Raw genomic sequence first — 12,887 nt, forward strand, 5'->3', positions numbered from 1 at the left:
TATGAAGCCGTAAAACATTTATGTTGTAAAAGGAATTGTACTTATAGAAGTTTTTGTTGTGCTCTTCTACAACAAATTTACAGAAAACAGGAATATTCTCTTAATCTGTCTAGCTGTTGTGTTTTGGTAAACCCAGAAGTAGTGAAAAGTTCTGACAAGAACCTTCATAATTCATGCAAAATGAATAATTTTTATTTCTTTATTTGTTGCAGAAAATGACACTTGGCTGAAGAGCGTAAGTCACCCTGGAAGAAGTTGCTTCCATCTGAGCTTCACGTGAGCAACCCCATCCTATGAGGAGGAGGAGGAAGATCCGTCAGCCGCCTTAGCTGTACGATGGGGACTACAGGTGACGACATGGCTTCGGTGGAGCAGAATGCCTCCTTGAACCCTCTGTGCTTTGAGTGTGGCCAGCAGCACTGGACAAGGGAGAACCACCTCTACAACTACCAGAACGAAGTGGACGACGACTTGGTCTGCCACATTTGCCTTCAGCCCTTGTTGCAGCCATTGGACACTCCCTGTGGACACACTTTCTGCTACAAGTGCCTAAGGAACTTTCTGCAGGAGAAGGATTTCTGCCCGCTGGATCGAAAAAGACTCCATTTTAAACTCTGCAAAAAATCCAGCATTCTTGTTCATAAACTGTTAGACAAGCTATTTGTTTTGTGCCCCTTCTCTTCCGTGTGTCAGGAAGTCATGCAGCGATGTGACCTGGCGGCACATCTCAAAAACAGGTGAGCGGTGCAGCTGCTTGCATTGCATGTTCCTTACACGCTTGGTAGGCCAGTTTGTGGAGCAGTAGAAATTGGGGGCAGGAGGGGGAAAGAGGAGTGGTGGTGGTTTTTAAATTCACAGTAGAAGACCGTAGGAAATGGTCAGTCTGGAACTCTGCACAACTAGAGCACTGGATCCCATTTTGGATATCGCACCAGAAATAGTGAAGAACACTTGGAGAGAGTCATGGGGAGAACGACATGATTCATTAGAGGTCTCAAAAACATGGTTTAGCAGAAAAAGTTAAAGAAAATGGGGGTTGTTTATGGTAGGGGAAAAAAGGCTGAGGCAGGGGAAAAATGAGAGATGTGCAAACTCTGTCTGCAAAGAGGAAGGAAATAATGCAATAGGAGCAAAGGAGATTTCGTTCAGATTTTGGGAAAAAAAGCTTTATAATGGTCCAGCACTGGTATACATTGCTTGGGTGGTGATTGCGTATTCCCCACTTTCAGAAGTGTTTATGAACATGTTAAACCAACCTTTATCAGGAACAATTACAGCAGAATTGATTCTACTTTGAGGTAGGCAGATGGACAGGGTATCTCTCAAGGCTCCTGCGAGACCTATTTTTCTCTGTTTTAAAAAAAATCTGTTTACTGAACAGGTTGATCGTATGTCTTGTGAGAATGATGTAGTTTCTAGGATTTTTTGTTGTTTGTTTTGATTGCTTATAGAACACTTCCAACACCCTGTTAATTTGGTAGAAACTCATCACTTCACACCAGTGGAAAGTTTTGGTGCAGCTTTCCTGAGTATGTCAGAGAGATACAGTCCAATATTACCTGCACCTAAATGTTTAGGACTTTATTTTGAACTGTTAATAATTTTATAGTTGTTCTGCTTTATGCTGTCCTACCCTAATATTTAAATATTGAAAGGAGGCCATGATAGAAAGAGGGAAATAAGATTATTATAAGGTTGGACCAGATGATCCTTGCGATCCCTTCCAACCTGGTATTCTATGATTCTATGATTATCAAATTCAGATAGAATGATACTTCATATTGTGCAGACTAGTGCACTTCGTTCTTCTAGCAAAGGAATTGCCTCCATACTATGTGTGCAGTACCATGCTACATTGAAGATGTTTCATTCTTCTCTGTAAGGCGATGCTATTTTTCTAATGGAAAAATGTTAAACTTGTTTTTGAGGGGTATGTTTGACTTCTTTTGTTTCCTCTATAGGTTGGAGAATATTTTCAGTAAACAAACAGAGTTTTTTTAATCATTAGATTTCACTACACAAGTCATGAACAAAAACTTAGACATATCATTTATGTTAAAGCTAAAATACGGTGGAATTAATGAGTCAGGGCTAAAAAAATATTATGCATATCTATACCAACTAACTTTAAACTGTTTAGAGATTTATGAAATTATAAGATGGGTATAGTGAAGAATTACGTGGAGAAGGAAATTATGTATTCAAAGGAAATGCATCTGACTTCAAAGGATCCATCTAGTTCGGGTGAATTGCATCTGCTACCAGAAAATATTCCCTGTGTACAAGTCAATGCTATTTGAAAACCTATCTTCATTTTGCAGAGAGAGGTTTCACAAAAGTATGTAAGTGTCCCTGCAAAAAAGCATCAAACCCAGAAGAATAAGCATTGCACGTATCCATTGTACATAGACAAAAGGCACTAGGGAAATACAATTCAATATGTGAGCGTTTTTGTCAGCAGCGTTCATAAAAACAAGCATATTGTCTGGCGACTCTGTGAAAATGGATGGTATGAGTCCTAACTCTTCTGGTCTCCTCGGTCACCGGCTGAGATGAGATCTTTTCATTTCCATGACTTCATCATGGGCTTTGTTCTTACCTGCTTTGCTTTCTTTCAATTTGATACTCTTTTTTTTTTTTTCCCCCTCGTTACTTTTTAAACCAGCCTGCATAAACTTCAGCAATTGCCCATTTCATGAGGGTGTTTCATGGTTTGGTAGTCTTATCTGTGCTGGCTCTTTGGGCAAAGAGCCCTCCACATTGGGATTGAATACCCTAGGCCCAAAGGAAGGGACAGTGGTGGCTGTGGTGGGATGGGAGAGGTTTCCTTTCCTGTTGCCCTCCCCAAAAGCAGGGCCGTATTAGCTGTGTGCCTCCTCCACCCGCCCTCAGTCCGGTCCAGCAACACTGGTGGCCACCCGGATGGAAAGGTTTATTTGAGAGGTGCATGGATCTACCCCATGAACTTCTTTCCAAGTCTCGGTCTTTGTCCATTTGGAGACTCTTGGAGACCATCTTCAGGTGAAGGGTGACATTGCGGAGGAGATTGTTTGGGAGTCAGGCGTGGTGTGGGTGTGCGTGCAGAGAAGGGGAAGAGAGCAGCCACCGCCTGCCTTGGAAACAGTTTGTTCATGTGCGTATTCCAGCGTGCCCTCTTCCTTCTTCCCCACATCCTGAAGGCTTCTGGGGATTCAGAGCCTGGGAGGACCTTGGGCACGCAGGACATGCAGCAACCCTACGGACTGTGGTGAGCCTGGAGTTGCCTGGGTTTTGTTGGTTGTTGTACCTACACCATGAATGTATACATGTGCGGTGTCCGTGTCAGGGAGGTACGGGGACTAATGAGGAGCCTTTCTCTCTCGTTTTTTTTTCCTTTTTTTTTATTTCTCCACACGGTTTCCATGTTAGCTTAGGCTCTGTTTCCTCCAGGCAAGTAATTTCTGATCTGTATTATGACTTGGGGGTGGTGAGGATGCCTAACTGTTCGTTCAATTTATAATCCTAATATTAAATTTATTTGATTTTAATAAAGGCAAAATGCTAGCAAGACTCCTGCTACATATTTAGTTCATCTTCCGGTTTTCCACTGTCATATCCCTCACCTCTTCAGTCCGTTTTCCTTGGTTGGTATTTCTTTGAATTGTATTAGGGCTGTTTACAACAAGGCCACATAATTTATTTGTACATGGAACACTATGTATGCTCTCTTTAGGTATATATGAAATATTCATTTACTTAATGCACAAGGTTATTATGAAATCTGAGTGAGCTGAATCACTAGCTTTTCCTGTTTGTCGGCTGGAAAAAAGCTTTCAGTTGCAGAAGGCTGCTCGTTTTCAATTCCTTCTTTTGTTTCGAGATGCCGATACACATTTTGAGTATATGGTGATTTACAGTTTTCATTGAAGTTTATTTGCAAACATTGGAACACCTGTAAATTATCATTGCTGACATAACGGTAGCAGCAACTGTGTAGTTTGAGTTTGATTTTATATGGATTAGTTATTCCAGTAAAATTCTACTACTGATCATTAAATGTAGGAAAGAAATAAAAAATTCAGCATTATTATAATTTTCAGCATAGATTAATATAAACCAGTCTCAATAAGCCCTTACATGCGCTAGTTTGTATTTCTAAGAAATGCAATATGGTTGGTTAGTTTTCACTGTCTAAAAACATTCACACTCAGGTTTTCCAGTGTTTTAATCATCTCCATTTGAGCATAAAATTGGAAGAAAATGTCATCGTATCCACCAAGCACCTCGGAGTGTAAGGTTACTGCAAGCTGCTCCAGCAGGGAGATGAGAGGCATGAGACACAAACTTGATTGCTTCATGGTCGTTAATTGTACTCCATGATACCTCATTGCATGAAGAAAATATTTCATTTATCAGTCTTTCAGTTTCATCACATTCACTTGGGAACTGTGGTTTTCAAAGTTAAACACAATGCGCATAATCTGATTTAAAGGAAAAAAAATATGAGTAATGCTGAGTTGTACTGGTTTTCCCAGTCACTCGGTATAGAAAATTTGTTAATGTTTAGTAAAGGAGGTGCAATTCCACTTCTAAATATCAAAGGTAAATTTATCAGAAGGAAATCTGATAAAAAAATTACTGAGCTTTTCTGTGTATGACTTTAATTCAGTTAATTCTTATGAATTATTCAAACCTGAAGAAACTCCATGTACAAAAACATACTCAGAAATTTGTACAACGTTTTAATGAGAGGGTTAGGTATTGTGTTTATGTATTGCTTTTGAGTTGGGCTTCAGTTTTCCCCTCCTATGTACTCCTATGGTAGTTTAAGTTATCGTTTTGGATGGAGACATTTTTCCAAATGTTTTAGTGTTGAGGCCAACATTCAAGCCAATTTTATGTCAAGTTTGAACTTTATATAGGATTGTATTTTCTGGAATTGAAGAAATTACTGAGCTATTCACTGTGTGTCAGCATGCTTAATATATGGATTTAGATTAACAAGATCCATGGGAAAATTTTTTGTTCTGTTTTTTTGCTGGCAAAATTAAAACCAAGACCCAAACACTTAACTTTCTGAAGCAGCACCGTGTCCTACTCTGAATTGCAGCTGTAAATCTTGCCAGAATTACTGCTTAAGGTCACTTTGCTGGCTAAGTTTTATGAGCAATAGCAAAGGCATTTGGGTTGCTTCTCTGCAGTCTTTGCTTAAATTCAGCTCCTGCTTGGAAAACTATTTAGTGCAACTGGTTTGAGGCTATTTGGTGTGTTTGCTTTTATTGAACCTCTAGACTGGGCAGAAGCTGATGGCATAAGTTACAATGAAATCTTTCTTTTCAGTAGTCAGTGAGCAAATGTGTTTTTTGAGCCCCTACTGTTATTCCACGGAATACTCTGTAAACTACATCTTAATTTTGTATGAAAGCTCTTTTTATCTGCAGAGAGGGATTGCTGCTAGTGTTCCAAGAAGTCAGCTTTTAAATGAGAAACCCTGCAGACTTGGCTGTTAAAAAAAAAAAAAAAAAAAAAAAAAAAAAAAAAAAAAGAAAACTTATCTTCTCTGTCTGATATGGATTAAGAGAAGGTGAAGGTAAAACCTACTCTTTGTCACCATCCAGAATTGAGCAAAAGCTGGTTCTGAAGGGAGGAGAGGAGGGAGTCGATGACTGTAAGTAGAAGCTCATTTTGCATACCAAGAACAACTGCCCTTTGAGTTTCCCGATAAATAACATCACTCAGTTGCTTTAGCTGTTGTTTCAGTATCTCTACTACTGAGCATCTTCATTCATGAAAGAAATTAAATAATTTCTGGAAATTCTAAAAAACATTCCTGCCTTTCTTCTTGCTCCTAGCCAAGATATTCTGGCTTTGTAGGTAGATATGAAATGCCGTTCCTGTAAGACACATTTCAGTCTCATTTCAGCCCTAATTTATGCAATTTGTTGTACGAGAATGGATTCCTGTACCCATAAAAACAATTTTCAATGCTCGTTTTGATCCCGAGATGCCCATCTGTGTACATAACTTGTTACAAGATTTAGTCCAAAATGCTTTTTGTCCTGGTTCCAGCTAGGACAGAGTTAACTTTCTTCCCATAGCTTGGGGGGGGGGTGTGCTGTGTTTTGGGTTTGGTGTGAAAGGAGCATTGATGGCCCATTGATGCTTTGGCTGTTGCTGGGTGGTGCTTGCACTGAGGGAGAGCACAGCCGGGGTGGTGGACCCAGCTGGCCAATGGGGTGTTCTATACCATGTGACATCATGCTCAGTATAAAAACCAGGGGTGTGGGGGGGCTCCTCCCCGTTCATGACACGCGGTTGGCGGTCGGTGAGCAGTTGCGTTGTGCATTGCCTGCTTTGTATATTCTGTTATTGTTGTTGTTCTCATTGTTATTATTACTGTTCTACTTTGTTTTATTTCAATTATTAAACTGTGTTTATCTCAACCCGGGAGCTTTCCTACTTGTGCCCTCCCAATTCTCTCCCCCATCCCACGGGAGAGGGGGTGTGAGCGAGCGGCTGCGTGGGGTTTATTTGCTGGCTGGGGTTAAACCACGACAGTCCTTTTTGGCACCCAACGTGGGGCAGCAAAGGGTTGAGATAACGACAGATTAATTAGAGCATATTAAGGAATTTATATCTGTTAACATATTAATTTGTTCTGCACCATGCTCCTGTTTTTGCTGTACCTGTTAAAGATTGGAGTTGGGTTTTGTAGTCTGCTGTGCTCTGCAGTGATTAATGATGTTTTGCCTGGAAGATTTGTTACTAAAACGCTGGCATTGGGGGTTATTTGGTATTTGGGATTCGTAATGAAGCCGTTACTGTATTTCGGGTACCACCTCATGGAGACCATTAGCAATTATACCTTTTCCTCTGAGAGATTTTTTTACGGAGGAAATAGAGAATGGCACCCTCGCTACCTTTCTCTATGATGTCATCTCCTTTGTTAAAATAACTTGTCAGTACCTTGAACATCCCTGGGTAGTTAAAATACATCTATTGGTGCTCCTTGGGAATATTATTTTGGTTTTATCCACGGTTAGTAAGCAATTTAAGAATGTCATCCAGAGATCTGCCCCAAGGCTGGATAGTTATAAGTGGCAGGGCGAGTGGGATAGCATGGGCAAATGCCTAAGACGGTGGGCAGCCCCAGTGTTCTGGAAATTCACCCCTGAACAAATGCAGAACCCTGAAAAATTAGTAGAATATTTGGAAGAAGTATGCTGTCACCCTGGCCATTCTAGGGAGACACAAATCACTACAATGTGCTGGGGCCTGGCCCACGCCTACCGAGCCCTGTTCAACACCACTCAGAACCCCCAAGGGGAAGGAAACATCTCTGCAGCTGATGACAAAGCAACAGGCCCTGTGGCTACCCCACCCCCCACGGCAAGCACAGCGGCTACCCCACCCCCCAGGGCAGGCACGGCAGCTACTCTGCCCCCTGCGACAGAGAACCAACCCATGCCGGTATCAGTCGCCCCTATACAAAAAAAGAAAATGCACAAGAAAATCAGCTTGTTTAGTAAGGGATGAAGATGAACCAGGGCCATCACGGGAACAGGAGGAGGAGGAGGCAGAACCCGTAAATGAGATGGTGACCACCCGATCCCTATCCCTGGGTGAGCTGCGAGATATGCGAAAAGACTTCAGCCGTCGTCCAGGCGAGCACATGGTCACCTGGCTGCTCCGATGCTGGGATAACGGGGCCAGTAGCCTGGAATTAGAGGGTAGGGAAGCCGAGCAGCTGGGATCCCTTTCTAGGGAAGGGGGCATTGACAAGGCAATTGGACAAGGGGCACAAGTCCTCAGCCTCTGGAGGCGACTCCTGTCAGGTGTGAAGGAAAGGTATCCCTTCAAGGAAGATGTTATATATCGCCTAGGCAAGTGGACCACCATGGAGAAAGGTATCCAGTACCTGAGGGAATTAGCTGTGCTGGAAGTGATTTATGATGACCTGAACAACGAGCAGTTATCCAAAGACCCAGATGAAGTCAAATGCACCCGACCCATGTGGCGGAAGTTTGTACGGAGCGCACCAGCGTCACATGCAAACTCATTGGCAGTAATGACCTGGAGAGATGGAGAGGAACAAACAGTGGATGAACAAGCTGGCCAACTCCGGCAATATGAAGAAAGTCGCTCTTCCTCCCTACGGGCCTGTGTCTGCTGTGGAGAACTGTCCCAGGAGGTCCAGCAACTCAAAGAGGATATGTCCCCACCTGCACGGGCCAGTGTCTCAGCCATTAGGAGCAAGGGTCCCTCTGCTCAAGAGAGGAGACATCGTGGGTACACACCCCGGGGCACCCTGTGGTTTTACCTGCATGACCACGGAGAGGACATGACGAAGTGGGATGGAAAACCTACCTCAGTCCTACAGGCACGGGTACATGAGTTGCAAGGAAAAACAACCACAAAAGGGGGTTCTTCCAGGAAAACTGCTGCTCCAGTCTCCAGTGAGCAGTCCCCCAGACAGAGTAGAAAGGCTGATTCCACTTCCGACCTTAATAAAGGGACTTCTGATTCATACTTACAAGAAGTGGATAGCAGATATGATGACCAGGACTAGAGGGGCCCTGCCTCCGGCCAGGTGGAGGAAAGGGACAACCAGGTTTACTGGACTGTGTGGATTTGATGGCCTGGCACATCAGAGCCACAGGAGTATAAGGCTCCCATAGACACCAGTGTACCCTGATGCCATCAGGCTATAAAGGGGCAGAACCCATCTGTATTTCTGGAGTGACAGGGGCATCCCAAGACCTAACTGTATTGGAAGCTGAAGTGAGCCTGACCGGGAATGAGTGGCAGAAGCACCCCATTGTGACTGGCCCAGAGGCTCCAAGCATCCTTGGCATAGACTCCTCAGGAGAGGGTATTTTAAGGACCCAAAAGGGTACCGGTGGGCTTTTGGTATAGCTGCCCTGGAGACGGAGGAAATTAAACAGCTGTCCACCTTGCCTGGTCTCTCGGAGGACCCTTCTGTTGTGGGGTTGTTGAAGGTCCAAGAACAACAGGTGCCGATCGCTACCACAACAGTGCACTGGCGGCAATACCGCACCAACTGAGATTCCCTGATGAGGGAATCCATGAGCTGATTCATCGACTGGAGAGCCAAGGAGTGATCAGCAAGACTCGCTCACCCTTTAACAGTCCCATATGGCTGATGTGAAAGTCTAATGGCAGGTGGAGACTAACAGTAGACTACCATGGCCTGAACGAAGTCACGCCGCCACTGAGTGCTGCCATGCGGACACACTAGAACTCCAATAGGAACTGGAGTCAAAGGCAGCCAAGTGGTACGCCACCATTGGTATCGCTAATGCGTTCTTCTCAAACTCTTTGGCAGCAGAGTGCAGGCCACGGTTTGCTTTCACTTGAGGTGGTGTCCAGTACACCTGGAACCGACTGCCCCAGGGGTGGAAACACAGCCCTACCATTTGCCATGGACTGATCCACACCGCACTGGAACAGGGTGAGGCTCCGGAACACCTGCAATACATTGATGACATCATCGTGTGGGGCAACACAGCAGAAGAAGTCTTTGAAAAAGGGGAGAGAATAGTCCAAATCCTTCTGAAGGCCAGCTTTGCGATAAAACGAAATAAGGTCAAGGGACCTGCACAGGAGATCCAGTTTTTAGGAATAAAATGGCAAGATGGACGTCGTCAGATCCCAACGGATGTGATCAACAAAATAACAGCCGTATCTCCACCAACTAACAAAAAGGAAACACAAGCTTTCTTAGGTGTTGTGGGTTTTTGGAGAATTCATATTCCAAATTACAGTCTGATCGTAAGCCCTCTCTATCACGTGACCCGGAAGAAGAACGACTTCAAATGGGGCCCTGAGCAACGACAAGCCTTTGAACAAGTTAAGCAGGAGATAGTTCATGCAGTAGCCCTTGGGCCAGTCCGGGCAGGACAAGATGTGAAGAATGTGCTCTACACTGCAGCCGGGGAGAATGGCCCTACCTGGAGCCTCTGGCAGAAAGCACCAGGGGAGACTCGAGGTCGACCCTTAGGGTTCTGGAGTCGGAGATACAGAGGACCCAAGGCTCGCTACATCCAACTGAGAAGGAGATATTGGTAGCATATGAAGGGGTTCGAGCTGCTTCGGAAGTGGTTGGCACTGAAGCACAGCTCCTCCTGGCACCCCGACTGCCGGTGCTGGGCTGGCTGTTCAAAGGGAGGGTCCCCTCTACACATCATGCAACCGATGCTACGTGGAGTAAGTGGGTGGCACTGATCACACAACGGGCCCGAATAGGAAACCCCAGTCGCCCAGGAATCTTGGAGGTGATCACAAACTGGCCAGAAGGCAAAGATTTTGGCATATCCCCAGAGGAGGAGGTGACACGTGCTGAAGAAGCCCCACTGTATAACAAACTACCAGAAAACGAGAAGCAATATGCCCTGTTCACTGATGGGTCTGTCGCCTTGTGGGAAAACATCGGAGGTGGAAAGCTGCTGTATGGAGTCCTATACGCCAAGTTGCAGAAACTGCTGAAGGAGAAGGTGAATCGAGCCAGTTTGCAGAGGTGAAAGCCATCCAGCTGGCCTTGGACATTGCTGAACGAGAAAAACGGCCAGTACTTTATTTCTATACTGACTCATGGATGGTGGCAAATGCCCTGTGGGGGTGGTTGCAGCAGTGGAAGCAGAACAACTGGCAGCGGAGAGGTAAACCCATCTGGGCTGCCACGTTGTGGCAAGATATTGCTGCCCGGGTAGAGAACCTGGCTGTAAAAGTACGTCACGTAGATGCTCACGTACCCAAGAGTCGGGCCACTGAAGAACATCAAAACAACCAGCAGGTGGACCAGGCTGCTAAGATCGAAGTAGCTCAGGTGGATCTGGACTGGCAACATAAGGGTGAATTATTTATCGCTCGGTGGGCCCATGACGCCTCAGGCCATCAAGGAAGAGACACAACATATAGATGGGCTCATGATCGAGGGGTGGACTTGACCATGGACACTATTGCCCAGGTTATCCATGAATGTGAAACGTGCGCTGCAATCAAGCAAGCCAAGCGAGTAAAGCCTCTTTGGTATGGAGGACGATGGTTGAAGTATAAATATGGGGAAGCTTGGCAGATTGATTATATCACGCTCCCACAAACCTGCCAAGGCAAGCGCTATGTGCTCACCATGGTGGAAGTAACCACAGGATGGCTGGAAACATACCCTGTGCCCCATGCCACCGCCCGGAACACCATCCTGGGCCTTGAAAAGCAAATCCTGTGGCGACATGGCACCCCAGAAAGAATTGAGTCAGACAACGGGACTCACTTCTGAAACCCTCATAGACACCTGGGCCAAAGAGCATGGCATTGAGTGGGTCTATCACATCCCCTACCATGCACCAGCCTCTGGGAAAATTGAACAATACAACGGGCTGCTAAAGACAACACTGAGGGCAATGGGTGGTGGGACATTCAAGCATTGGGACACACATTTAGCAAAGGCCACCTGGTTAGTGAACACTAGGGGATCTGTCACTCGAGCTGGCCTTGCCCAATCCAAACCCTTACGTACTGTAGATGAAGTCCCTGTCGTGCATATGAGAAATATACTGGGGAAGACAGTCTGAGTTACTCCTGCCTCTGGCAAGGGAAAACCCATCCGCGGGATTGCTTTTGCTCAGGGACCTGGGTGCACTTGGTGGGTGATGCGAAAGAATGAAGAAGTCTGGTGTGTACCTCAAGGGGATTTAATTTTGGGTGAAAATAGCCAATGAACTGGATTGTATGATGTTAATTACTATATAATACTATATGTCATCACTTCTATGGTTACTATATGCCATATTAACAGTATTACAGTAAGAATCACCCAGATAAATGTAGAATGAACTCCGATGAAACTGAGCAAGGTGCAACGATAATAGAACCAGACGAGCGCCCAGAACTGGCCTCCGCATGCAAGAGTCCCACACCACACACCATCTCTCCTGCCCTGAAAGACTGTTACAACAGATGGAACCCAAAGTCATGGACTAAATGAACTCAACGGACATTTTGGAGAGATGGCCCATGGACTAAGGGAATGATATCCCTGTGTGCGTATATATTAAAAGGCAGGGAAAGTGGTGACGACTAATTGGAATGTATTAGAAAATGTGCGACCTTGGCATGAGGTAGATGGTACAGAACAAGGGGTGGATACTGTCCTGGTTCCGGCTGGGACAGGGTTAACTTTCTTCCCAGTATCTTGGGGGGTGTGCTGTGTTTTGGGTTCGTTGTGAAAGGAGCGTTGATGGCCCATTGATGCTTTGGCTGTTGCTGGGTGATGCTTGCACCGGGAGTGGGGAGCACAGCCGGGGTGGTGGACCCATCTGGCCAATGGGGTATTCTATACCCTGTGACATCATGCTCAGTATAAAAACCAGGGGTGTGGGGGGGCTCGCCCCCCGTTCGTGACACGCGGTCAGCGGTCGGTGAGCAGTTGCGTTGTGCATCACCTGCTTTGTATGTTCTGTTATTATTGTTGTTCCCATTATTATTACTGTACTACTTCGTTTTATTTCAATTATTAAACTGTTTTTATCTCAACCCGGGAGTTTTTCCTGCTTGTGCCCTTCCGATTCTCTTCCCCATCCCACGGGAGAGGGGGTGTGAGTGAGCGGCTGCGTGGGGTTTATTTGCTGGCTGGGGTTAAACCATGACACTCTTTATCCCAGATATTTGGCAAAAACAGTATTAGTGAAGGTGTGCACCTTTAGAGATTTATTGGTGCTTGTTAACTGTTACAACTGCTGTATGGTTTTGCTGTTTGTGAATAATACATTCCTACTGCCAATAAAAATCTTTTTATGTTGCAAGTGGAAATTAAAGATCTCCTTATAGATCTCCTTGAGTACCAATACTGGGCTTTGCTGCTTGGTAGGTGGTATATTGTGTTTAAAGAC

The 12,887-nt window shown here is 45.0% G+C and overlaps 1 protein-coding gene across 1 annotated transcript in view; it reads left to right on the plus strand.

Annotated features, from left to right (window-relative positions):
* Positions 1-236: 236 nt before the first annotated feature.
* The window catches only part of LNX2 (ligand of numb-protein X 2), a 34,242-nt gene continuing 21,591 nt past the window's right edge, over positions 237-12,887 (plus strand). The window contains exon 1 of the mRNA XM_075139860.1: positions 237-737. Coding sequence (XP_074995961.1) covers positions 337-737 — 401 coding nt within the window. The 5' untranslated portion in view covers positions 237-336. The remainder of the gene's footprint in view (positions 738-12,887) is intronic.

This window comes from Calonectris borealis, chromosome 1, assembly GCF_964195595.1.
Source record: "Calonectris borealis chromosome 1, bCalBor7.hap1.2, whole genome shotgun sequence".
NCBI lineage: Eukaryota > Metazoa > Chordata > Aves > Procellariiformes > Procellariidae > Calonectris > Calonectris borealis.